At 41.9% G+C, this 27,623-nt stretch overlaps 1 protein-coding gene across 13 annotated transcripts in view; it reads right to left on the bottom strand.

Annotated features, from left to right (window-relative positions):
• The window catches only part of SIRT6 (sirtuin 6), a 271,908-nt gene that overhangs the window by 110,047 nt on the left and 134,238 nt on the right, over positions 1–27,623 (bottom strand). For all 13 annotated transcript variants that reach the window (XM_073685335.1, XM_073685354.1, XM_073685270.1 and 10 more), the window contains one exon: positions 26,121–26,180. In XM_073685335.1, coding sequence (XP_073541436.1) covers positions 26,121–26,180 — 60 coding nt within the window. The remainder of the gene's footprint in view (positions 1–26,120; positions 26,181–27,623) is intronic.

The following is a 27,623-nucleotide window of genomic DNA, read 5'->3' as shown; positions in this document are numbered from 1 at the left end:
ATGAGGAATAGCAGTGCTTCGGATGCAGCGTATTGTTGCGGTGTCTAAAACAGTGCATTCAAGTCACGCAGGTAAATCCGCATGTGTTCAGTGAACCATGTGGATTTACCGCCTCCAATGCATTCTATTGTGGAAACAGAAATTGACGTGCTGCGGCAAGTAAACCACCACCGCGGGTGAGTTTACGCAGCGTCAAATAGAAGCGCAGTGGGCATGGGATTTGTATAAATTCCATCGACTGTACTTCTAACGTACAACGCAGCGTTTTGGAAACAGCGCAGGTTAGTTGCGTCCAAAACGCTTCAATTACTGGACTCACAGATTTATAGGAACAAAACAAATATTTTTCTTTACCTCAGTAGACAGGCACCATAAAAATTCATTGTTACATACAATGTATTTCTATGGAGATATATACTCTGCTTTTGGATTCATTGTCAGCAATATAGATGTCAAAATTCTCATATCTCTGTTATTATGGGCTGTAGCTAAGTAGTTAGAGCAACAGCCTGTGAACATTGGCATGCATCCTGTGATATGAGTTCGAGTCCCAGGTGAGACCTAATAACATGAGGGAGAAGAGGTGAATATCTAAATTTAAATTTATGCACTGAGAACAGATGATTGGCCCCGCCTCCCAAGGAGGAGCTACAGAACAATGAATGCGCATGGGAGAGGCAAGTATAGAAGCCAGGAGAACAGCTGTGCCGTGACGGGGAACAGGAAGTGCAGCAGCAATATATTCCCTCACAGCACAGGAGCAGATGAGTATTAATGTACAAATATCTGCCTGTAACAATACAAAACACACCTCTTGACATCACTGTGTATATTACCCCTGTACTGTGACATCACTATGTATACTAGACCTGTACTGTGACATCACTATGTATCTTAACTCTGTACTGTGATATCACTATGTAGTCTACCCCTAAACGGTGACATCACTATCTATACTACCCCTATACTGTGACATCATGTACAGTGGTGTGAACGAGCGTTTGCCCCTTTCCTGATTACTTATTATTTTGCATGTTTATCACACTTAAATGTTTCAGAACACAAAAAAATGTAAATATTAAACAAAGATAACAAAAGTTAACAAAAAATGAAGTTTTTAAATGAAGGTCTTTATTATGAAGGGAAAAATAAAACCAAAACTACAGGGCCCTGTGTTAAAAAGTGATTGCACACCACCCCCAACCTCCCCACTCCCATAAAACATACATTAACTGTGGTTTATCACATCTTTGGGAAGCGGAGTTCAATTTTCCAAGGCACACACACTGGACTGATTACTACCACTCCTGTTCTCAATCAATAAATCACTTAAATAGGATCTGTCTGATAAAGTGAAGTAGACCAAAAGCTTGACATCATTCTGTGATCCAAAAAAATCAGGAACAAATGAGAAACAAAGCAATAGAGATCTAGCAGTCTGGAAAAAGTTAGACACTTCTAAAGCTTTGGGACTCCAGCGAAGCACAGTGAGAGCCAAACGGCAAAAACATCCAAAGAACTGCAGTCATCACTTGCCTCAGTTAAGGTCAGTGCTCATGACGCCACCATAGGAAAGAGACTGGGCAAAAATGGCATGCATGGCAGTTCAAAGACGAAATTCACTGCTGAGCAAAAAGAACAAAGGCTCATCTCAGTTTTGCCAGAAAACATCTTGTTGATCGCTAAGACTTTTGGGAGAATACTCTGTGGACTGATGAGGCAAAAGTTAAAACTTTTTTTTGGAAGGTGTAGGTTCCACTACATCTTGTGGAGAAGTAACACAGCATTTCAGAAAAGGAACATCATACCAACAGTAAAATACGGTGGTGATGGTCTGGAGCGGTTTTGCTGCTCCAGGTGTTATGATCTGCTACAAGAACTAAGGAAAGAAAGGGAATCTGTCCCTACAATAAGACTGAGCCGATTCCCTATGTTGCAGCGGGCAACCTGTTCCTTGTGAACAGACCCGCCTTCGTCCTCAGCTAGTCTGAACGCAGACCTATAGAATAAAGGGAGGGAGTCCCTAAAAGAACTAAGGACTGGGACAAAATTGGACATCTCCTAGCAGATGTTGTAGCGGAGCAAAAAGACAAAACAGACAAAAAGTACTTACAGGTCCAAAGGAACAAACAAACTAGAGAGATAGGTACAAAAGCACCTGGCTAGATAGAGAGTCAAATAACACTGAAGTCCAGCAAAGCCAGAAGGGCGGAGCTGGAATAAATAGGCAGCAGGTCACATGACCAAAATAGAAAAAAAACTAACAGGAGAGTTCTAACACCAGGACCTGGAAGACTTGCTGTGGTAAATAGAACCATGAGTTCTGCTGTCTACCAAAAAATCCTGATGGAGAATGTCCGACCACCTGTTCATGACTTCAAGCTGAAGGGCACTTGGGTTATGCAGCAGGACAACGATCCAAAGCACACCAGCAAGTTCACCTCTGAATGGCTTAGTATAAACAAAATTAAGACTTTGGAGTCGCCTAGTCAAAGTCCTGACCTTAATCTGTTTGAGAGGCTGTGGCATGACCTTTAAAAAGGCGGTTCATGCTCGGAAACCCTCCAATGTGGCTGAATTACAACAATTTAGCAAAAATTACTGGGCCAAAATTCCTCCAGAGCGTTGTAAGAGACTCATTGCCAGTTGTCGCAAATGCTTGATTGGGTCACCATTAGCAGCAGCAGCAACTGCAAACAGTTATTAGGTTTAGGTAACAATCACTTTTTCACACGGGGCCCTGTAGGTTTGGATTTCTTTTTTCCTTAATAAAGACCTTCATTGAAAAACTGCATTTTGTGTTTACTTGTGTTACCTTTGTCTAATATTTTAATTTGTTTTGTGATCTGAAACATTTAAGTGTGACAAACATGAAAAAGAATAAGACGATAGAAAGGGGGCAAACGCTCTTTCACACCACTGTATACTAACCCTGTACTGGGACAGCCCCGTGCACACGCCAGCCCTGTACTGGGACATCCATGTGTCCATATATCTCTAAATTGTGACATAGCTATTATCCCTGTACTGTTTAACTATAGTAAGCAAGGCCATAAAGGAGGTCATAAGCATAGCCATTATATAGAGGAGACAGAGGTAGACATTTGTTTGTAGTGAGTGTGAGTGTGTGTTTGTAGTGAGTGTGAGTGTGAGTTTGTAGTGAGTGTGAGTGTGAGTTTGTAGTGAGTGTGAGTGTGAGTGTGAGTGTGAGTGTGAGTGTGAGTGTGTGTGTGTGTGTGTGTGGCGGGGGGCGCACTTAAGAGGACATTGCTACTTTAGGCCAAGTTCACACGCTGCAGATTTTTTGAGGGATTTGCAATGCAAATCCAGTGGCCTTGGTGCAGTGAGTGTTGCTCAGTAACAGGATGGTAGTTGCTGTAGCAACCAAAACTTGTGTTTTTTTGTTTTTATTTTAAAAGTTACTTCTGTCTGGTTATTGTGATGCTACTTTCCTGATAATCTTAGAAAACCGGAAGCAAATGGTTGTCCGCTATAAGGATGAAAATTTTGTTTGACATTGTTTTATCCCTTTGTGTGTTAGTTTTCAACATTTGCTGGGTCAAATGTTTGGCATATTTTTGTTATGGGTAGTCAAATTTTTCCTAAATTTTTATTTTTTTTTATTTGTGTTTTGAGGTTAAAAGCCAAATTTATCACCAGATGTCTGAGTGTGAAGCCAGGCAAAAGCCAAAAAAAGGTAGCTATGGAATTTAACTAGTGATGAGCGTACGTGCTCGCCAATCGCCTGAGCATCTCACTGCTCGAGATGCTCGGCGCTCTGAGTATTTCTGGGTTGCTCAGCGGGAGCTCAGGTCCCCCCCTCTGCATGTTTGGCGCTCTTTAGAGAGCCAATGAATATGCAGGGATTGCCTGCAAAACACTAATACCGTAGCCATGTTGGTTGTGGCATTACACAGTGATTGGATGGCCGCACAGCATCATCAGGTGTATAGACCATCGGGCGCCGCCATGCTCGTCAGTCTACACCGGAATCAGGCAGAGTAGGGAGAGCTGCTGCTGCGTCAGGGAGAGATTTGCTTGTTTAGAGTTAGTATAGGTATTCCACAACATATACAGTGGGGAAAAAAGTATTTAGTCAGCCCCCAATTGTGCAAGTTCTCCCACTTAAAAAGATGAGAGAGGCCTGTAATTGACATCATAGATAGACCTCAACTATGAGAGACAAAATGTGAAAACAAATCCTGAAAATCACATTGTCTGATTTGGAAAGAATTTTATTTAAAATTTTGGTGGAAAATAAGTATTTGGTCAATTACAAAAGTTCATCTCAATACTTTGTTATATATCCTTTGTTGGCAATGACAGAGGTCAAACGTTTTATGTAAGTCTTCACAAGGTTGGCACACACTGTTGCTGGTATGTTGGCCCATTCCTCCATGCAGATCTCCTCTAGAGCAGTGATGTTTTGGGGCTGTCGCTGGGCAACACAGACTTTCAACTCCCTCCAAAGGTTTTCTATAGGGTTTAGATCATGAGACTGGCTAGGCCATTCCAGGACCTTGAAATGCTTTTTACAAAGCCACTAATTCGTTGCCCTGTCGGTGTGCTTGGGATCATTGTCATACTGAAAGACTCAGCCACGTTTCATCTTCAATGCCTTTGCTGATGGAAGGAGGTTTGCACTCAAAATCTCACAATAAATAGCCCCATTAATTCTTTTATGTACACGGATCAGTTGTCCTGGTCCCGTGGCAAAGAAACAACCCCAAAGCATAATGTTGCCACCCCCATGCTTCCAGTTGGTATGGTGTTCTTCGGATGCAACCCAGCATTCTTTCTCCTCCAAACACCAACCAAACAATTCTACTTTGGTTTCATCTGACCATATGACATTCTCCCAATACTCTTCTGGATCATCCAAATGCTCTCTAGCAAACTTAAATGGGCCCGGACATGTAATGGCTTAAGAAGGGGGACACGTCTGGCACTGCAGGATCTGAGTCCCTGGAGGCGTAGTGTGTTACTGAGGATAGCCTGTGTAACGTTGATCCCAGCTCTCTGCAGGTCATTCACTAGGACCCCCCGTGTGGTTCTGGGATATTTGTTCACTGTTCTTGAGATCATTTTGACCCCACGGGGCAAGATCTTGTGAGCCCCAGATCGAGGGATATGATCAGTGGTCTTGTATGTCTTCCATTTTCTAATTATTGCTCACACAGTTTATTTCTTCACAGCAAGCTGCTTGCCTATTACAGATACAGTCTTCCCAGCCTGGTGCAGGGCTCCAATTTAGTTTCTGGTTTCTTTATACTAATAAGTTCAAACAGGTGCCAGTACTACAGGGTAATGGGAGTGGAGGACAGAGGACCCTCATAAGAAGTTACAGGTCTGTGAGAGACAGAAATCTTTCAGGTTTGTAATTGACCAAATACTTATTTTCAATAATATACTTTTTATTAAGGGCTTTTTAACAAAACAAGGGAAAAAGGAAATAAAATATGATAAAGACAGTATAGTAGTATTACAACAGTTCTATCATCCTAAAAACAAAACTTGGAAGAAGAACCTGGGAGAGAAAGGAGGGAGAGAAAGGAGGGAGAGAAAGGAGGGAGAGAAAGGAGGGAGAGAAAGGAGGGAGAGAAAGGAGGGAGAGAAAGGAGGGAGAGAAAGGAGGGAGAGAAAGGAGGGAGAGAAAGGAGGGAGAGAAAGGAGGGAGAGAAAGGAGGGAGAGAAAGGAGGGAGAGAAAGGAGGGAGAGAAAGGAGGGAGAGAAAGGAGGGAGAGAAAGGAGGGAGAGAAAGGAGGGAGAGAAAGGAGGGAGAGAAAGGAGGGAGAGAAAGGAGGGAGAGAAAGGAGGGAGAGAAAGGAGGGAGAGAAAGGAGGGAGAGAAAGGAGGGAGAGAAAGGAGGGAGAGAAAGGAGGGAGAGAAAGGAGGGAGAGAAAGGAGGGAGAGAAAGGAGGGAGAGAAAGGAGGGAGAGAAAGGAGGGAGAGAAAGGAGGGAGAGAAAGGAGGGAGAGAAAGGAGGGAGAGAAAGGAGGGAGAGAAAGGAGGGAGAGAAAGGAGGGAGAGAAAGGAGGGAGAGAAAGGAGGGAGAGAAAGGAGGGAGAGAAAGGAGGGAGAGAAAGGAGGGAGAGAAAGGAGGGAGAGAAAGGAGGGAGAGAAAGGAGGGAGAGAAAGGAGGGAGAGAAAGGAGGGAGAGAAAGGAGGGAGAGAAAGGAGGGAGAGAAAGGAGGGAGAGAAAGGAGGGAGAGAAAGGAGGGAGAGAAAGGAGGGAGAGAAAGGAGGGAGAGAAAGGAGGGAGAGAAAGGAGGGAGAGAAAGGAGGGAGAGAAAGGAGGGAGAGAAAGGAGGGAGAGAAAGGAGGGAGAGAAAGGAGGGAGAGAAAGGAGGGAGAGAAAGGAGGGAGAGAAAGGAGGGAGAGAAAGGAGGGAGAGAAAGGAGGGAGAGAAAGGAGGGAGAGAAAGGAGGGAGAGAAAGGAGGGAGAGAAAGGAGGGAGAGAAAGGAGGGAGAGAAAGGAGGGAGAGAAAGGAGGGAGAGAAAGGAGGGAGAGAAAGGAGGGAGAGAAAGGAGGGAGAGAAAGGAGGGAGAGAAAGGAGGGAGAGAAAGGAGGGAGAGAAAGGAGGGAGAGAAAGGAGGGAGAGAAAGGAGGGAGAGAAAGGAGGGAGAGAAAGGAGGGAGAGAAAGGAGGGAGAGAAAGGAGGGAGAGAAAGGAGGGAGAGAAAGGAGGGAGAGAAAGGAGGGAGAGAAAGGAGGGAGAGAAAGGAGGGAGAGAAAGGAGGGAGAGAAAGGAGGGAGAGAAAGGAGGGAGAGAAAGGAGGGAGAGAAAGGAGGGAGAGAAAGGAGGGAGAGAAAGGAGGGAGAGAAAGGAGGGAGAGAAAGGAGGGAGAGAAAGGAGGGAGAGAAAGGAGGGAGAGAAAGGAGGGAGAGAAAGGAGGGAGAGAAAGGAGGGAGAGAAAGGAGGGAGAGAAAGGAGGGAGAGAAAGGAGGGAGAGAAAGGAGGGAGAGAAAGGAGGGAGAGAAAGGAGGGAGAGAAAGGAGGGAGAGAAAGGAGGGAGAGAAAGGAGGGAGAGAAAGGAGGGAGAGAAAGGAGGGAGAGAAAGGAGGGAGAGAAAGGAGGGAGAGAAAGGAGGGAGAGAAAGGAGGGAGAGAAAGGAGGGAGAGAAAGGAGGGAGAGAAAGGAGGGAGAGAAAGGAGGGAGAGAAAGGAGGGAGAGAAAGGAGGGAGAGAAAGGAGGGAGAGAAAGGAGGGAGAGAAAGGAGGGAGAGAAAGGAGGGAGAGAAAGGAGGGAGAGAAAGGAGGGAGAGAAAGGAGGGAGAGAAAGGAGGGAGAGAAAGGAGGGAGAGAAAGGAGGGAGAGAAAGGAGGGAGAGAAAGGAGGGAGAGAAAGGAGGGAGAGAAAGGAGGGAGAGAAAGGAGGGAGAGAAAGGAGGGAGAGAAAGGAGGGAGAGAAAGGAGGGAGAGAAAGGAGGGAGAGAAAGGAGGGAGAGAAAGGAGGGAGAGAAAGGAGGGAGAGAAAGGAGGGAGAGAAAGGAGGGAGAGAAAGGAGGGAGAGAAAGGAGGGAGAGAAAGGAGGGAGAGAAAGGAGGGAGAGAAAGGAGGGAGAGAAAGGAGGGAGAGAAAGGAGGGAGAGAAAGGAGGGAGAGAAAGGAGGGAGAGAAAGGAGGGAGAGAAAGGAGGGAGAGAAAGGAGGGAGAGAAAGGAGGGAGAGAAAGGAGGGAGAGAAAGGAGGGAGAGAAAGGAGGGAGAGAAAGGAGGGAGAGAAAGGAGGGAGAGAAAGGAGGGAGAGAAAGGAGGGAGAGAAAGGAGGGAGAGAAAGGAGGGAGAGAAAGGAGGGAGAGAAAGGAGGGAGAGAAAGGAGGGAGAGAAAGGAGGGAGAGAAAGGAGGGAGAGAAAGGAGGGAGAGAAAGGAGGGAGAGAAAGGAGGGAGAGAAAGGAGGGAGAGAAAGGGGGGAGAGAAAGGGGGGAGAGAAAGGGGGGAGAGAAAGGGGGGAGAGAAAGGGGGGAGAGAAAGGGAAGGATAAATGAAGAAAATGGGTAAAGGAAGGTGAAAAAAACAATAGATCATCTACAGTATAATCATTGTTATGGCATCACAGGATTTCAGTTTAATTATATTAAAATAATAAATGATCTATATACTTTATGGCTAAAAGAAGATGTTATTTGTTTGGAGAGGTATTCTTATTCAGGGAAAAGTATGAGTTGCAGTTAGACCATATAGAATAGTATTTCTTAAGAGAGTTGTTTCTTAAAGCATAGGAATGTTCAAAAGAATAGTGAATGAACATTTTATCTAGAATTTCTGAGATGGTAGGAACATTTACTGACTTCCATTTAGATGCAATAAGTAACTTTGTTGTAGCAAATATATGAATGGAAATAGGTTTTATCTTCTGCGGGAGTGTATTTGAGTCAAGAGATAAAAGGGCTAATTGTGGTGAAATTTTAACCGTAGAATTGTTGATTTTATTCAACAATTTAAAGGTCTCTTTCCACAATAACACAACTTCAGGGCATGTCCAAAAGATATGAAATAAGTTGGCTTCTTGTCCGCTGTTTCTCTAACATGAACCAGTAGTCCACAAAAGCTTTATTTAGTCTGTCTGGTGTAAAAAAACAGCAAGACAAAATGTTAAAGTAGTTTTCATGCAAATTAGCATTTACATTAGAGTTGTATGTTATTTCAATTGCTTTCTTTCACATTTCTGGGGTGAAATGTAAGTTCAAATCTTTTTCCCATTTTATCATAGGTTTTGATTTTTCAAAATGTTTGTCAGAATTAAAAAAGTGTAAGGCTGTATGCCCACTATGCAGAAATGCTCTGGATTTTTCCTAAACCTTTCTGCATCTCCCTGGCAAAAAAAACGCATGCGGATTTAACATGCGCTTTTTCAGCCAGGGACAAGCGTTTGTTAAGTATTTTGATGATACGATTTCCGCATGCGGGTTGTCAAGCGATTTCCAAGCGATTTTAGCATCACTTTGAAAGTGCTTGACAACTTGGTCACACAATATAAATCCATGCAAACGGCATGGATTTATATAGTGTGACCAAGTTAGTTAAAAAAAAAAAAGAAAGAATAAAAATGGTAAAAAAAAAAAAAAAAAAAAAACCCACACATTATACTCATCTTCCGAGACACCGGGGAGACCGGACGCATCGGATAAGGAGACTGGACGCATCGGATAAGGAGACTGGGGGCCATCGGAAAGCGAGTATAATATATTTTTTTATTTTAAATTCTTTTTTTTTTTTTTTTCTTTTACAGGTACTTTAAAAGTCTCCTTCTCCAAACCCGGGTACCATCCGCACATTGAATCGCTTAATATCCACATGTGCACATGTAGTCATGCGGATATTGTGCGATTCAATGCAAGTCAGTGGCGGTGAAAATGCCGCGATGACGCAAAATAATTGGAAGTGCTGCGGATTTTTACGCAATGATAATCCGCACAGCACATACAGATTATCATTGGGGAACATTGTAGACCTTCTACTAAGCGTTTTTTAAACATTTCTGCGGCGAAATTGCCGCTGCAGAAACGCATAAAAAAAAAAAAGCATAGTGGGCGCACAGCCTAAATATTCCTTGTGCTCCAGATATTATCATTTGTGAGATTTTCCAACATGGACATAATAGCTCTCGGGAGAAGTATAGGTATGGAGAGTTTCTTTCTAATGTATTTCCTAAGCTCAAGAAAATTGTAGAATTCCTCTTCTGGAAGATTATGAAATGTTTTTAGGGAGAGAAAGTTTAATAATCTATTCATTTTTTGGGCCGGTAAATAGAGCAGGGCAGTTTAAGATTCCAAATTTTTCCCATTTATCGATAGGAAAATTAGGAAGGGCAGTATGAAATAGAGATAAGGGAAGTTTATCCAATGGGTAGCTACTTTTGTAATTTTTTGTAATGCTGTCTAATTTCCTCCATAATATAATAGTGGATTTTAATAGTACGTTATCTGGTAATGGAAGGGAATGATATAGTAAATGTGAAATGATAAGTATATCTAGAGGATAATTTCCGTTGTGTACTTTTTCCATTTCTGTCCAGCTTGTTTTCCCCTCATCTATAAATCATTTTCTGCTTTAAATAATATTAGCTTCAGAGTAAGCCCGGATATTTGGTAGGGCTATTCCCCCTTTTCTTTTATTTTTGGTTAGTAACATTTTTTCAATTTTCTGAGCCTTTTTTTGCCATGTATAATTTCATAATTGTTTATGAAGGGATTTAATCCATATTTCTGGGACTTGAGTCGGAAATTGTTCTGAAAATATAGTGTAATTTAGGTAGTATAATCATTTTGTAGAGAATAATCCTACCCAGCCACGAAGTGTTAGATTTATCAACGTTGTCAATGCTTATTTGGATTTGCTTTTGCAATATGTTTAAGTTCTCATCTAGGATTTTTAATAAAAGGTTAGTGATTTTGATTCCTAAATAGGGAATATGGGATTTTTCCCATGAATATGAAAACTCTGTTTCCATTATTTTTTTTAATTGAGAATCTAAGGCAAAACTTACAATTTTAGATTTTTGGCATTTATTTTATAATAGGAGATGGCAGAAAATTCTTTAAGAGCTATTACCCAAAATATCAATGAGTTGATCGTGTCAGTAATGGAAATTAACGTGTCATCCGCAAATAAGCTAATTTTATGTCGTTTAAAATTAAATGGTATTCCCTTCATGAGGTCGTTGATTCTGATAATTTCAGCAAAGGGTTCCATTATGAGATCAAATAAGAGTGGAGATAATGGACATACTTGACGTGTACCATTAGTAATAGTAAAGGTTTAAGAGAGTAAATAGTTAACTTGGATCTTTGCTGAAGGGCATGAATAAAGAGCAGTAATAGATTTAAGAATTTGTCCTTGAAATCCAAATTTGTTTAAAGTGGCGATCATGAAATCCCAGTTGATGCGATCAAATGCCTTTTCGGCATCTAAAGATAGTAGTATGGAAGGAGTTTTTTGTTTTTCCACAAATGCAAGTAAATTTAATATTCACCTTGTGGCATCTGAGGCTTGTCTTCCCTTAATGAACCCTACTTGATCAGAATGAATTAGTATAGGCATGATTTTAATGAATCTTTCAGATATTAGTTTAGCGTATATTTTTATGTCTGTGTTCAGAAGAGATATCGGCCCGTAGTTCGACATCTCCTCAGAATTACTATTTAGTTTGGGTATAACAACAATGGTGGCTATTAGGGATTCCTTTGGGAATAGGCCATCGTTGGTGGCTTGATTAAACATACAAGTTAGGGGGTTAGAGAGATGATGTCTAAATAATTTATAATGTTTGTTGGGTATTCCATCAGGTCCAGGGGATTTATTTTGCCGCAATTTCTTGATGGCAATATCAGTTTCATTAGTAGAGAAAGGGGAATTGAATAATTTAATTTGTTCTGAGTTTAAATGTGGGAGTTTAACTTTTGAAAGGAATTAATTTATTCCTTTAATATTTGGTAGTTTCTTTATCTTCTTTCAAATTGCATAGGGAAGAATAAAATGTAGAAAATTGTTCCGCTATATCTTGTGGGTGTACGTAGTTGATTCCATCATTCTTAATGGAAACGAATCAAGGTTATTAGAGGACTGGGGGGTCTGCAATACCAAGACAGGTTATTACACTTGGGGTTATTTACTGTGGAAAAAAGAAGGCTTAGGGGTGATCTTATTACTATGTACAAGTATATGAGGGGACAGTACAAAGACCTTTCTACTGATCTTTTTACTCTGAGGCCTGAGACGGGGACAAGGGGGCATCTTCTACGTCTGGAGGAAAGAAGGGTTAATCATAATCACAGACGGGGATTCTTTATTGTAAGAGCAGTGAGACTATGGAACTCTCTGCTGCATGATGTTGTAATGAGTGATTCACTATTAAAGTTTAAGAAGGGCATGGATGCCTTTCTTGAAAAGTATATTACAGGTTATATATACTAGATTCCTTGATAGGGCATTGATCCAGGGAACTAGTCTGATTGCCGTATGGAGTCGGGAAGGAATTTTTTTCCCCAATGTGGAGCTTAGTGTTTGCCACATGGTTTTTTTTTGCCTTCCTCTGGATCAACATGTTAGGCTATGGGTTGAACTAGATGGACTTAGTCTTCCTTCAGCCTTAAAAACTATGTTACTATGTTTATACGTTTTTCTTAACTTTATTAGCCATGAGCATCGTCATTTTATTATGTGAATTATAATGATTACGTTTGATGTAATTCATAAGTTTGTCATAATCATCCATAAGCATGGATTTAAGTTCAGTTCTAAGACTTAGTATGGCAAGGTGAGTTTTTTTCCGACGGATTTTGTTGTTTTTCTACTTCTTTGCTAATCTTTTGGGTGATTTTTCATATATTTTCTTTAGTTTTTCTTTTGCGTTGCGCATGGAGTTGGATAAGGATCCCTCTAAGTACTGCCTTATGGGCATTCCAAATGGTGGTAGGGTAAACCTCTTGTGTAGTATTCTCTTGAAAGTATAATTTAATTGCATTATCAATTTTTTCTCTATAGGGTGAGGAGTGAAGCAAAAGGGAATTACCTTTCCATGTGTTCACATAGTTATTTGATGATGTAGATTTTAAACAAATGTTTATTGGAGCATGGTCTGACCAAGAAATATTACCTATTTGAGTCTCCTTGAATTTTTGAACAGTGTGTATGTCAGAACCATGTCTATTCTTGAAAATGTCTTGTAATTGTCAGAATAATAGGAATATTCCCTTGAAGTTGAGTTTAAACATCTAAATACATCGTATAACTGCTCTTTAGTTAACTAATTTTTTTAAAGTGAACATTTTGTATCTGGGTGAAGCTGAAGTATCCATATTTTGATCGTGGATTATATTAAAATCACTTAAAATAATTACGTTTCCTTTCTGATATTTCTGTATTTTTTTCAGTAGTTTATTTAAAAAGGATGTTTGACCTCTGTTAGGTGCATATACATTTACTAAAGTATAAGTTATTGTGTCAATTATACAAATAAGTATGTGTTATCGTCCATTATTGTCGGGGATTTCCTTTACTAATTGAAAATAAACAGAGTTACTTATAGCTGTGATCACACCAGCTTTTTTCTTCTCTGAAGAGGATCTAAACATATGTGGTTAGTCCTTATGGGAGAAATTAGGTGGTTACTCTGGGAGAATTTGGTTTCTTGAAATGCCACAATGTCATATTTGGAGCTTTTGACTTCCCGCCAGGCAGAATACCTCTTAAATGGGCTATTTAGCCCTTTAAAATTCAAAGATAAATTTTTTTTTAAACATTCTTTACGTAAATAGAACAGAAAGAAATAACATCAGTGCAGCATGTGGAATTATAAACTAGGAAATTGAGTTTTCGTAACAATATTAACAAAAAGACAATAGTATCTCAATGGAACAAATCAAGGCACTTGAAACAATATATAACCAGACAAATACAAAACTAAAGCTAGTATACCTAGACAACAAGAGACCTAAGCTAGGGAAATGAATAATATCTGAATAAAGTATCAGAAAAGAATACAAGGGAGCATAATGTATGAGAGACATCACATACCAAAACAAAGTAATGTGTGTTGCGGTGCGTTGGCAAGATTAATAAACAACCTGAATGAGGTAGGAGATAAACAGTAATGGGAAGGAGAAGGAGGTGCTCAAGATATGACAGAATAAGTAGTAGTTATTTTTAACACACAAAACCGCTAAACCGGGCAGGTAGGTTTCCAGGGAAACCAAACCTCAAGAAAATGGGAATGCCGGGAAGTCTCCCAACTAGTGATCTCCTCCAACCGCCTAATCATGTCAACCTTATTCAACCACTCAACGTGAGTGGGTGGTCTAACCTGCAACCAGTGCAGAGGGATCAGGTATTTCACCACCCCGAACAGTAGAGGGAGCAGATCATGTTTTTTAGGTTTAAAATTTTGAGATGGGCAGGATAGCAAGACTTCTTTCGGAGACAAGGGACCACTTATCAAACCTAGGTCTTTCAACGTCTCCTCTATTTTAACCCAAAAAGGTCTAATATTAGGGCAGTACCAAAATATATAGGACATGTCCCCCCGCCCCCTCTGCTTTTCATCTCCAGCAAAGGTTAGAGTCAGACAATCCATAATGGCATAAAAGTTCTGGCGTTCTATACCACCATGTTAATATTTTGTACGAATTCTCTTGCAAAGATATGCACCTGGAGTATCCGTGAGAATTAGTAAGAATGGATTCGAAACTGGCTCACATGAGGACCGCCCCAGGAAAGGAAGACCAAGAGTCACCTCTGCTTCTGAGGATAAGTTTATCCGAGTCACCAGTCTCAGAAATCGCAGGTTGACAGCAGCTCAGATTAGAGACCAGGTCAATGCCTCACAGAGTTCTAGCAGCAGACACATCTCTACAACAACTGTTAAGAGGAGACTTTGTGCAGCAGGCCTTCATGGTAAAATGGCTGCTAGGAAACCACTGCTAAGGACAGGCAACAAGCAGATGAGACTTGCTTGGGCTAAAGAACACAAGGAATGGACATTAGACCAGTGGAAATCTGTGCTTTGGTCTGATGAGTCCAAATTTGAGATCTTTGGTTCCAACCACCGTGTCTTTGTGCGACGCAGAAAAGGTGAACGGATGGACTCTACATGCCTGGTTCCCACCGTGAAGCATGGAGGAGGTGTGATGGTGTGGGGGTGCTTTGCTGGTGACACTGTTGGGGATTTATTCAAAATTGAAGGCATACTGAAACAGCATGGCTACCACATCTTGCAGCGGCATGCTATTCCATCCGGTTTGCGTTTAGTTGGACCATCATTTATTTTTCAACAGGACAATGACCCCCAAACACACCTTCAGGCTGTGTAAGAGCTATTTGACCAAGAAGGAGAGTGATGGGATGCTACGCCAGATGACCTGGCCTCCACAGTCACCAGTCCTGAACCCAATCGAGATGGTTCGGGGTGAGCTGGACCGCAGAGTGAAGGCAAAAGGGCCAACAAGTGCTAAGCATCTCTGGGAACTCCTTCAAGATTGTTGGAAGACCATTCCCGGTGACTACCTCTTGAAGCTCATCAAGAGAATGCCAGGAGTGTGCAAAGCAGCCATCAAAGCAAAAGGTGGCTACTTTGAAGAACCTAGAATATAAGACATATTTTCAGTTGTTCCACACTTTTTTGTTAAGTAAATAAAATTCCATGTGTGTTAACTCATAGTTTTGATGCCTTCAGTGTGAATGTACAATTTTCATAGTTATGAAAATACAGAAAAATCTTTAAATGAGGTGTGTCCAAACTTTTGGTCTGTACTGTAGGTGACCCACTCGTTAATAATGGGAACAAAGCATAGCTGACTGTTGGCCCTTTAAGAATAGTAAGGGCCACCTTAAGGCCCTATAAAAATAGGCTTTGCGACTTTCATAGTCCCTCCATCATAAATGAAAAGGATGTGTCTGATGTGTCACACACCACATGGCCAGATAAGATTGTAAAATGTTAAAATTACATTTACTGGTGAATGCATTTGTCACGGTTGAAGGCAATGCAAAAGATCAAACATAGCCCAAGGTGTGGAGGAGCATTTTTGTTTATTTATTTTGCCTTATATACAAGTCATTACCCTGGAAAGGATGTTCCTTAACTTCTTTCCCAGGAAAATCCATTTTGGTTTAGTTTTTGCATGTTTTATTGTGAGTCCATAAGTGGCATAATGCCTCGCACAACGTTGTTGACAGCAGTGACCTGGGAGTCAGAAATGCTTCCAGGGGTCTTCCCCATGTTATTCCCATGTCATTTGAGCACTGTTCCCATTGATTTGGGCAATTTTTAGGCCCTCTGCAGACCGCCAGGGGGAGCCGCTGGAAAAATGCTAGAGTTTCCCATAGTCTTACATTGGGCTCGTTACTCGGACCAAGCACTCGAGCATTCCAATTTGCTCGACCCAAGCAACGAGTACCCGAGCATTTTAGTGCTCGCTCATCACTAAATTTAACAGTTTTCAGAGTCCAGTGTCACATATATTAAAGAAAAAGAAGGTTATGTAACAGCTGACAAACCCAGAAGTGGACCACCACGGTAAACTCTCTCAAGAGTTGATCACATTATTATAAAAAAGTCAGTATCTGATGTTCATAAAAGGGCTGTACAGATTTCGCACAAAATGAAAGAAGAATATGGGTTCAAAGAGGTTGCCAAACTGTGGAGCTACGGCTAGAGCAGTAGGGTTGAATGCACGAGTTCCAGTCAAGAAGCCTTTCATCTCTGCAAAGAACCGAAAGGTCCGACTTGAGTTTGTCAAAGAACACAGCCAATGGAAAGAGGCAGATTGGTCTAAGGTGTTGTGGTCGGAAGAATCCAAGTTAATCTGTTTTGCAGTGATAGCAAGCACTATATATACCGCCCAATTGGAAAACGTAATGATGTAAGGTATCAAACACCTACAATGAAACATGGTGGTGGCAATGTCATGGTTTGGGGCTGTTTTTCTGCATCTGCCATTGGCCCTCTGCATAGAATTGATGGGAAATATGAATGCTACCATATATAAGGATATACTGGAGAAGATAATGCTGCCACATTCTAAAACCAAATTAGGCAGGGGATGGAAATTCTAGCAAGACAATGATCCTAAGAACACATCAAATTTAGTCAAAAATTGGTTAGCAAAGAAAAATGTTCGCCTGTTGCAATGGACAAGCCAATCACCTGATTTAAACCCTATAGAGCACCTTTGGGATGAGTTAGGGTGACAAATTGGGGCCTGTACCCATAGCAATAAAGATTAATTGTTGCAGATGGAATGGAGCAAGATACCTCAAGATGTCTTGAATACGCTGGTGGCTTCCAGGCCCCGTCGATGTGGTGCAGTAATTAAAGCAAGAGGCTATGCGGCAAAATACTAATTTATGGCATTATAAACAATGAATTACTCTCTATGTTGTGATCAATAAATAGTATGTGCAAAACTTTTGGCAGACCGTTTTCTTCAATTACCGTATTTTTCGGACTATAAGACGCACTTTTTTCCTCAAATTATGGAGGAAAATGGGGGGTGCGTCTTATAGTCCGAATGTTTGGGGGGGGGGGGGTATATGTATGTGGGGTGTGGGGGGGGGGCGGTAGCAGTGGGGAGGGGGTGAATATTCATGCCCTTTAATAAGCGGGCACACGAGATAGCCCAGCAGCAGCAGGAGCCGCAGCGCAGCTACACTGTGTGCCGGCTATTAAGGAGAATGAAGTCACTGCTCCCCGCGTACACAGTCCCGGCGTGGGGAGCAGGGACTTCCGGCAGCTGATCTCTCCTTGTGAGCCGCGCATGGCAGTGACGTCATGCGCGGCTCTCACATGGAGAGATCAGTGCGGGCAGACAGGATGCAGCGCTGGAGGAGAGAAGAAAGGTGAGTAGGAATGTTTATTTTTTTTTTTTATGTGCAGCCTGATGGGGATTAGGGGGACCATGCATACCAGGATAATGATAAGGGGGCATACATACCAGGACGGGGATTAGGGGGTGCCATGCATACCAGGATAGGGATTAGGGGGTGCCATGCATACCAGGATAGGGATTAGGGGTGCCATGCATACCAGGATAGGGATTAGGGGTGCCATGCATACCAGGATAGGGATTAGGGGTGCCATGCATACCAGGACAGGGATTAGGGGTGCCATGCATACCAGGACAGGGATTAGGGGTGCCATGCATACCAGGACAGGGATGGGGACCAGGTATAAAAGGAAGGGGGGGAATATATACCAGGTTGAGGGATATTGTCAGAATTAGGGAACATTACCCCTATACCAGTGTCAGCAGAAGACCCCCTCCCCCTTAAAAGTGCATCATGAACACATTTTTGGCTTAAATTTTTTATTTTTTATTTTCCTCCTCTAAAACCTAGGTGTGTCTTATGGTCCGGTGCATCTTATAGTCTGAAAAATATGGTAAATGACAATACACATTCAAAAGCATTTTGGCTAAAATTAAAGAGGTTGCCACTACTATATAAAAATAACCTTAATGTATTTAAACTGTGGAGAGAAGTCTTTTTGTAATTACCTTGCTTGTTCTTTATTCCTTGTGAGCGGCACTATCGCTGATTGCTCACCTGCATCACGTGATCCCCGGCTGCAGCGTCCTCTCCAGCATCAATGATTGATGGGCTGTTGGCGGGGTTTTCCCACGAGTCACAGACAAGCATCCACCGCACGCTTTCCCAATGAATGCAGGAGTAGTGGACAACCTATAAGGTCTTGCATGATGACAACGTCATGCACTTTCAATTCATCACCAGGGAAATGACATCACAACAACCAGACAGAAGCAAGCCCAAGTTGAAAAAAAAAAGCAAAACCTTTGGTCGCTACTGTGTATTTATTAGGCTCTGTGTGGTGATAATATATGGTAATGGAATGGCAGCATTATTTTGCAATGTATACTAGTATTATTGATATATAATTGATGCTGGGTGTTCAGTTAACATCATAGCTGACACCCGGCTCTCACTGCAAGGAGTGATGCCGGCAGTTTAACTCTCTAAACGCTGAGATAGATATCGTCTGCAGCATTTAGAAAGCAGGTAGAGGGAGGAGGCTCCATCTCCCCGCTGATCAGCACCCCCGCAACGTCATTATGAGAGCCCAATCATTGCCATGGAGACCAGAGATTGTCATGACAAACCCCTGGTCCCCAGGCTAGCAAGCTTGTTCGATCATGCTCAGAGCATTGTCTAACAAGCTTGTGTGTCAGAGCACTGACAGTTATTAAGGATAGCAATGCTTTATAAATGCGACCAGACTATAAAAAGTGAAAGTCCCATAAAGGAACTAAGTAATAATGTAAAAAAAAAAAAAAAAAGTTACAAAAAAACTTATCACAAAATAATAAAAATGAATGTATATTATATATACTGTATTTTTCGGACTATAATACACAACGGACCATAAAGACGCACGCCAAATTTTGGGGTAGAAAATAGGAAAAAATATTTCTTATAAGATGGGGGTAAGTCTTATAGTCTGAATAAGTATCTTACCTGGGGGATGGTGGAGTGAGGGTCATAGGAGGCAGGGTACCTTAGGAAGTCGGCAGAAGTGGAGGAATGCTGCGAACACAGGGTGCTCCAGCAGCTGGGAGCTGCGGTAGTGGTGGAGCAGGATCGTAGGAAGCAGGGCCATCTGATCCCTCCCTCAGGTACCCTGCGACTGTGGTGGTGGAAGAGGTGAGATGCTGCAGGGCCAGTGTCTGGATGTAGGCGGTGACGCAGAGCGGCGGTGGCATAAGAATGGAGATGCTGCTGGGCCGGTAGCTTGATGACCATTTTCCTGTAGATCACGGATGCAGGAAGATGGCTGCGTCCATTGGAAAAGCAGCGCACACCACTCTGCCTCACCGCTGACAGCCAGACACCGGCCCTACAGCATCTCACTTTTCTGCTACTGCCGCTGGGTACCTGCGGTGTAGCTCCACCACCACCGCAACTCCCGGTACGTTCGGACCATAAAACACACCCCCCATTTTCCTCCCAAAAAAAGTGTGTCTTATGGTCTGAAAAATACGGTATGTACACACACACACACACACACACACACACTTGAAACCAGAAGTTTATATACAATATATAAAAAGACACACATGCACGTTTTTCTCAATATCTGACATGAAATCCGAATAAACCTTTCCCATTTTAGGTCAATTAGGATTACCATAATTTTTCAGATTTACCAAGTGCCAGAATAGTGAGAGAGAGAGAATGTTTTAAGGCATTTTTATTACTTGCTGCAAAGTCAAAAGTTAACAGATTTCATTAGTATTTGGTACCATTGCCTTTAAATTGAATGACTTGGGTCAAACATTTGGAATATCCTTCCACAAGCTTCTCAAAATAGTTGGTTGGAATTTGGGCCCATTCCTCCTGACAAAACTGGTGTAACTGATCCAGGTTTGTAGGTCCCTTGCTCGCACCTGCTTTTTCAGATTTGCCCATCAATTTTAAATAGGATTGAGATCAGGCTTTGTGATGGCCACTCCAAAACATTGACTTTGTTATCCTTAAGCCACTTTGTTACCATTTTGGCAGTATGCTTCGAGTCATTGTCCATTTGGAAGACCCATTTCCGCCCAAGCTTTAACTTCCTGGCTGTTGCTTCAGTATTGCCACATAATCTTCTTTTCTCATGATGCCATCTCTTTTGTGAAGTGCACCAGTCCCTGCTGCAGCAAAACAACCTCACAACATGATGCTGCCACCCCCGTGTTTCTCAGTTGGAATGGTGTTTTTAGGCTTTCAAGCCTCTCCTTTTTTCATCTAAATGCAACAATTGTCATTATGCCCAAAAAGTTACATTTTAATTTCATCAGACCATAGGACATGTCTCCAAAAATTAAGGTCTGTGTTCCTGTGTGCATTTGTAAACATTAATTTGGCTTTTTTAATGTTGCTGTTGGAGTAATGGCTTCTTCCTGGCAGAGTGGCCTTTCAGCCCATGTTGAAACAGTACTCGTTTCACTGTGGATATTGACACAATCTTACCAGCTTCCGCCATCATCTTCACAAGGTCTTTTGCTTTTGTCCTTGGGTTGATATGCACATGTCGGACCCAAAACACGTTCATCTCTGGGACACAGAACCTGTCTCCTTCCTGAGTGGTATGATGGCTGGACATTGCCATCTTTTTTGTACTTGCGTATAATTGTTTGTACAGATGAACGAGGCACCTTCGGGTATCTTGAAATTGTACCCACGGATGAGCCAGACTTGTGCAAGTCCACAATTCTCTTCCTGATTTCTTTAGACTTTTCCTTAATGATACACAAAGAAGCAGTGCGTTTTAGGTATGCATTAAAATACATCCATGGGTGTCTCTCTAATTAACTCAGATGTTGCCAAAGAACCTATCAGAAGCTTCCAAACACATGACAAAACCATATGGGCAGTCCAGAATTGTTTAAAGGCATAGTAATCTTAGCGTATGTAAACTTTTGACATTGCAGTAAGTAATAAAAATGCCTTAAAACATTCTCTCTCACTCTCTCATTCTGGCAATTGGAAAAGTATTAAAAATTATGTTAACCACTTCGCGCCAGAGCCTGTTTTTGCCTTCGTGACCAGACCAATTTTTTCAATTCTGACCACTGTCACTTTATGAAGTAATTACTCTGGAACGCTTCAACGGATTCCCATGAGGCTATGTGCCCACGATGCAGAAATGAAGCAGAAAATTTCTGCAGCATTTCTGCATCTCCCTGGCAGAAAAAACGCATGCAGATTGTGCATGCGTTTTTCCTGCAGAATACATGCGGAATACATGCGGATTCACATGCGTTTCCACATGCAGATTGACAAGCGCTTTCCAGGCGATTAGCATCACTTGGAAAGTGCTTGTCAACTAGGTCACACTATATAAATCCATGCAACCAGCATGGATTTATATAGTGTGACCGTAAAACAATGCTTAAAATAAAGCTATACTCACCCCCGATGCCCCGGCGTGTGCTGCAGCGCTGCTTCCTGGCTGGTTCCTGGCTGCCGGCATATCGCGAGACACAGCGGTGAATGGCCTGCGGTCACATGACTGTGACGTCACAGAAGGTCCTTCAGCGCTGCCGGCATTCAGAGAGAAGACGCCGGACAGGTGAGTATAAACTTTGTTATTTTATTCTTTTTTTCACAGGTACAATGGTACCCAGGTCTGGATGAGAGTCTCCTCTCCTCCAGAACTGGGTACCATACGCACATTGAAACGCATATTGTCCGCGTGCACAAATGTACAGATACGGATTATATGCGTCTCAATGCAAGTGAATGGCAGCAATTCCGCTGCGCTTCCGCAAAATTAATGAACATGCTGCGGATTTATGAGCGCTGCAGAAACGCTGCGGAAAAATCCGCAGCATGTGCATTGACATTGCGGAATGCCATTGGGGACCATGTGGTGGGGATTACCAAGCGTTTTTGATGCGTTTCCGCTGCGGAAATTCCGCAGCGGAAAGGCATTAAAAACGCATCGTGGGCACGCAGCCAGATTCGGAGATTGTTTTTTCGTGACATATTGTACTTCATGATAGTGGTAAAATTTCTTCGATATCACTTGCATTTATTTGTGAAAAAATCAGAAATTTGACGAAAATTTTGCAATTTTCAAACTTTGAATTTTCATGCCCTTAAATCAGAGAGATAGGTCACACAAAATAGTTAATAAATAACATTTCCCACATGTCTACTTTACATCAGCACAATTTTGGAACCAAAATTTTTTTTTTGTTAGGGAGCTATGAGGGTTAAAAGTTGACCAGCGATTTCTCATTTTTCCAACAAAATTTACAAAATCATTTTTTTAGGGACCACATATTTGAAGTCATTTTGAGGGGTCTTTATGACAGAAAATACCCAAAAGTGACACCATTCTAAAAACTGCACCCCTCAAGGTGCTCAAAACCACATTCAAGAACTTTATTAACCCTTCAGGAGCTTAACAGGAATTTTTGGAATGTGGAAGAAAAAAATGAACATTTAACTTTTTTCACAAAAATGTTACTTTAGACCCAATTATTTTTATTTTCGCAGGGGTAACAGGAAAAAAATGAACCCCAAAATTTTTTGTGCAATTTCTCTTGAGCGCGCTGATACCCCATATGTGAGGGAAAACCACTGTTTGGGCGCACTGCAGGGTTCGGAAGGGAAGGAGCGCCATTAGACTTTTTGAACGTAAAATTTGTTTGAATAATTAGCAGAAGCCATGTTGCGTTTGGAGAGCCCCTGATGTGCCTAAACAGTGGAAACCCCCCACAAGTGACACCATTTTGTAAACTAGACCCCGTAGGGAACTTATCTAGATGTGTGGTGAGCACATTGGGAGACATAATAAACAAGTCAGTAGCAGGTGAAGAATTGGTTTTATTTAATTTTTACGCCGTTCCTCGTGCGGTATAAGTGATGAGATTACATTATTCTTCAGGTCGGTGCGATTACAGAGATACCAGATTTATATCGGGTTTTTATGATTGACAGCTGTCACACACTAAAAGACGCTTTTTTTTTTGCAAAATCTAGTTTTTGCACTGCCATATTTTGAGAGCTATAATTTTTCCATATTTCGGCCGACAGTCATGTGACTGCTTGTTTTTTGCGGGACGAGTTGACATTTTTATTGGTGCCATTTTTGGGTATGTGACATTTTTTGATCGCTTTCTATTTCGTTTTTTGGGAGGTAAAATTAACAAAAACCAACAATTCAGGAATGGTTTTTTGAGGGTTTTTTTTTATGCCGTTCTGCGTGTAGTAAAAGTGATAAGGCAGCATTATTCTTCGGGTCAGTACGTTTACAGCGATACTACTACTGTATATTTTATGTTTTGGTGCTTTTACACAATAAAACATTTTTATAGAAAAAACATTTTTTGCATCACTATTCTGAGCGCTATAACTTTTATATTTTTCGGCTGATGGAGCTGTATGGCGGCTTTTTTTTTTGCGGAACAAGATGACGTTTTCAGCGGTACCATTTTTATTTCCATTTCGCTTTTTGATCGCATTTTTTTCAACTTTTTGTTTGGCGATATGAGGAAAAAGCATAGTTTTTTGCTCCGTTTTTTATTTATTTTTATTACGGTGTGCACAGAAGGAGTTAATTAGTGTGACAGTTTTATAGCTCGGGTTGTTTCGGACGCGGCGATACCAAATATGTGTACTTTTTTTGTTTTTGCATAAATATACGGATTTATCGGTTTAATATTTTATTTATTTATTTTAATTTATTTTGTATTTTTTAACAGTTTCAAAACATTTTTTTGACATTTTTACTTAGTCCCTGTATGGGACATTAATTTTTATTTTTCTGATCACTGATCTCATGTAATGTAATAGACATGCATTACATTACATGAGATCTTTGCTGACTGTTTCACAGTCAGTGTGTCCTGGCAGGCTTCAGCTGCAGGCTGAGCCTAGCAGGACACCATATATGGCAGATCTGGAGGCAGTCATGTGACCTCCAGCTGCCATAACAACGCCAGGTCCTGGAAGGTATCAGGGGTCGTCGGAGAGGTAAGTAGACGACCCCCTCTCCTCTTGCTATCTTCTATATGCCGCGATCACTATAGATCGCGGCATATAGAAAATAGCAAAGGGTTAACATCACTGGGACCTGATCCAATCAGGTCCCGATGATTATCCCTGTCAGAGCTATCGCTCTGGACCGCACCCGCAGCGCTTGCAGGACCACCCACCGTTTTTAAACGTCGGCGCTGCACAGAGCCCAGGCAGCGCCGACGTTTATCTACAGTGGGCCGTCGCGAAGCGGTTAATCCTAATTGGCCTAAAACAGGAAAGGTTTATTCTGATTTCATGTCAGACATTGAGAAAAACATGCATGTGTCTCTTTTTATATAGTTTATGTAAACTTCTGATTTCAAACACACACACACACACACATATATTACAACCGGGGATGCGTCTCTCTGTCTGAAGCCTCGATAGAATGCGCGAAGCACAATCTGGCTCCAGACAGAAGCAAGCATTCAGCTGTTACATGTAAGAGGAGTGTGTATGGCGCCGGAGATCGCAGTATGCGTAGACACTGAATGCATACTGCGATCTCCCGCCCCATACTTACCTGACTGGGAGAAGCGTTGCCGCGGCGCCTCTCCGCCAGAGACTGGGGCAGGAGTGAGGCATCAGATCGGCGCAGGTGCATAGCGCTATCAAGCGCCATTTTACTGAAGACACATTTGCAGTGTGTCTTCATCAAAATGGCACTGGACAGCGCGGTGCTCCGGCGCCGCACTCTTCCCCCGGCAGAACAGGACGCAGCAGTGCTGGAGCACAGAGAAGAAAGGTGAGTATAAGTGTTTAATTTTTTGTATGTGTGTACAGCGTGAAAGGGATGAGGGGACCACGCATACCGGGACTGGGGGGGGGGGGGGTGAGGGGTGCCACGGATACCGGGATTGTGGGATGAGGGGTGCCACGCATATTGGGATGGGATGGTGGGGACAAGATGGGGGCAGCACATACCAGCATGGGAGACCATATACCAATAAAAGTGCTCGCCACCCGGGTGTAGAACGGTGTGAAGACTTAGGTAGGATCCAATGTAGGGACCACTGGGGCAATAATTGTCAGCTCATACTTGTAGAGAATTAAAATTAGTCCATGGTAAAATATGTGGATTTGTTGGAACAAGGCTTATTTGGTCAAAAGCCATTACATTCATTACTATATTAAGCAGCCGATTAGCCAAAACCTTTGCTAGAATCCTAATATCAACCATTAATAGGAAAATAGAATGGAAAAAATTCAGGGGAAACTTCACCTGGATTGAGAAATACTACTATACTAAACCTCCGACAGCTTCCTGTATACAATAATGGAGTTGGTGCGAGCTACAGATTTTCACAATGGCCAATAGAGAAACGGCAATAGGTTGACATTTCCTGCTTTCTGGAGCTCAATTGTCAGTTTCATAGACTGGGAGAGAGGAGATTATTTTCATGGCGAGTTAGTGACCTCTCTAGTGCATTGCTGGATGCCTAAATAAGGAAGGATGGCTACATTATATATGCATACGATATCCCCAATCAATCTTTAATCTCTGAGAGATGGCTGTATTACACCTCTTCCTGAAGTCCAATGATATGAAAACCCTTTGCCAACCAACTCCCATTCATTTCAACTGCCATACAGTAAACCCTGTCATGTCTGTATAGAAAACAATGGAAGAAAATGCATGTCTACAATTTAGCATCTCAATTTTTCCTATTTTCTAGAGCAGAAACGCAATTCAAATTTAATATTTCATGTTTTCATGCTGTAGTGCTACAGAGTGCTACTTTGTTATATATGCAGATGACTACTCTTCGTAAGCACCTGTACACACTTGATTTCTGTTTGGAAGTGAGGGTCAGTCTTGATATTTACTTACAATTTAGCAGCCCCCATTGATTTTTTTTTTTAAATAAGTCTACAAAGTTAAATATAAAAATAAAAAACACAATCCTATCCACAGACTGACATTTATTGCAATTAAAATCAAATACATGACACCCTCTTTAAAAAGAATCGGTGCATTTGCTTGTCACACAGATATAACATATGATACAGAGAAGCATCACATCCCTACAGCTGGAGGGAGGAACTGCTCACAGTTTGACACAAGATTCTTACAGCAAAATAATCATGTAGACACTCACTTGCCACATTTTGTACATTCCTCAACAAACATGTTTCCGTGAAGCTCAGACAGGTGATCCCTGCAAATTAAAAAAAAAAATACAAAACCACCAATAAATAAAAGCCCTCAACAAAACTTAACTCTTTAAATTATTTAAAATGCAATTTTCAAGTTGTATCTTGAGCAGCACACAGTTCTGCAGGCTCCTGATTCCTTGGGGGGGGGGCACTTCACATTGCATGGCGGTTTTAGTCTGTTTCCTTTGGCTGAGCTTATGCTAGTGTGGCACATTGATAGTCTGTTGGTGCTTGTTCTGAAATCTACATAGTTATTATTCGATTCACATATATAGAAATGACAGTGCTTTTGAAAAAGACAAGCAGTGATTAAAACTACTCTGGAAAAAGCCGATACTGGGGGCTGGTTATTTTGTAAGACCAATGACAGCCACTCAGGAGCTGACAGGGAGGGGGAGGGAGGTGAGCAGCTGTATAGAAATCAATGGGTTGGAGAGAGTTGACTGGAATCTTGAGCATTTACTCAGCCAGCATTGTAACTACTGTGCATACTGGGCTCTGGTGGGTTGATCTCCTTTGAAACAAGCTGTGCACTAGGTTAAATAAAAGCTCTCATATTAGGAAAATGACAGGAGGTAGGAAAACTAAGTAACTGCAAACTTGATTATTTTCATGCTGTCTAAATAAAGCAATTTTGTAACACAAGAACACCCCTTTGATAGCGACAAGTCTATGATAAAGACTGTTGTATGAATAAAATGCATTGAATCTGAATATGTGATGTATACAATTAGGCTGTCTACCCACGATGCGTTTTTGGTGTGGATTTGCAGAGCGGAAACGCTCCAGAAACACATTGCATACCTTATCCTATGACATTCTGCAAGTTCTGTGCACATGGCCAGGATTTTTTCTGCACGGATTTTGCTCGCAGAAAAAATTCTGACATGACCAATTCTTGTACGTTTATGCATGCAGATTTGCCTATACAATGCACTGGAAAAACCCATGGCAAATAAGCATTCAAAAACGCATGTAAAAACTGCATGCATTTTTTGCCAAGGAGATGCAGAAAGCTCAGGAAAATTTCTGCTTCATTTCTGCATCGTGGGCACTAAGCCTTAACCGTATTTCTCCAAAATTCTTAAGCCCACTTAAACTCAGATTCATGCCATATTGGAGTGCATGCTGTCCTTCTGCAATTCAAAAAGGCTTCCTTTCTATGTATTCATATCTTCACTGAATAAATACTCTTAAGCTAGGTGCCCACGATGCAGAAATGCTCCGGATTTTTCCTGAGCGTTTCTGCATCTCCCTGGCAGAAAAAACACATGCGGATTGTACATGAGGATTGTACATGCGTTTTTCCTGCCAGGGACATGCGGATGTGAAGCGTTCTTCACTTGCATTTCCGCATGCGGGTTGTCAAGCACTTTCCAGGCGATTTTAGCATCACTTGGGAAGTGCTTGACAACTTGGTCACACTATATAAATCCATGCGAACA

The sequence above is a fragment of the Phyllobates terribilis genome, unplaced genomic scaffold (assembly GCF_046119375.1).
Source record: "Phyllobates terribilis strain yellow unplaced genomic scaffold, ASM4611937v1 Scaffold_1__5_contigs__length_1240528914, whole genome shotgun sequence".
NCBI lineage: Eukaryota > Metazoa > Chordata > Amphibia > Anura > Dendrobatidae > Phyllobates > Phyllobates terribilis.
The sequence above is the reverse complement of the archived record's forward strand: the minus strand, read 5'-3'. Positions and strand labels throughout refer to the sequence as shown.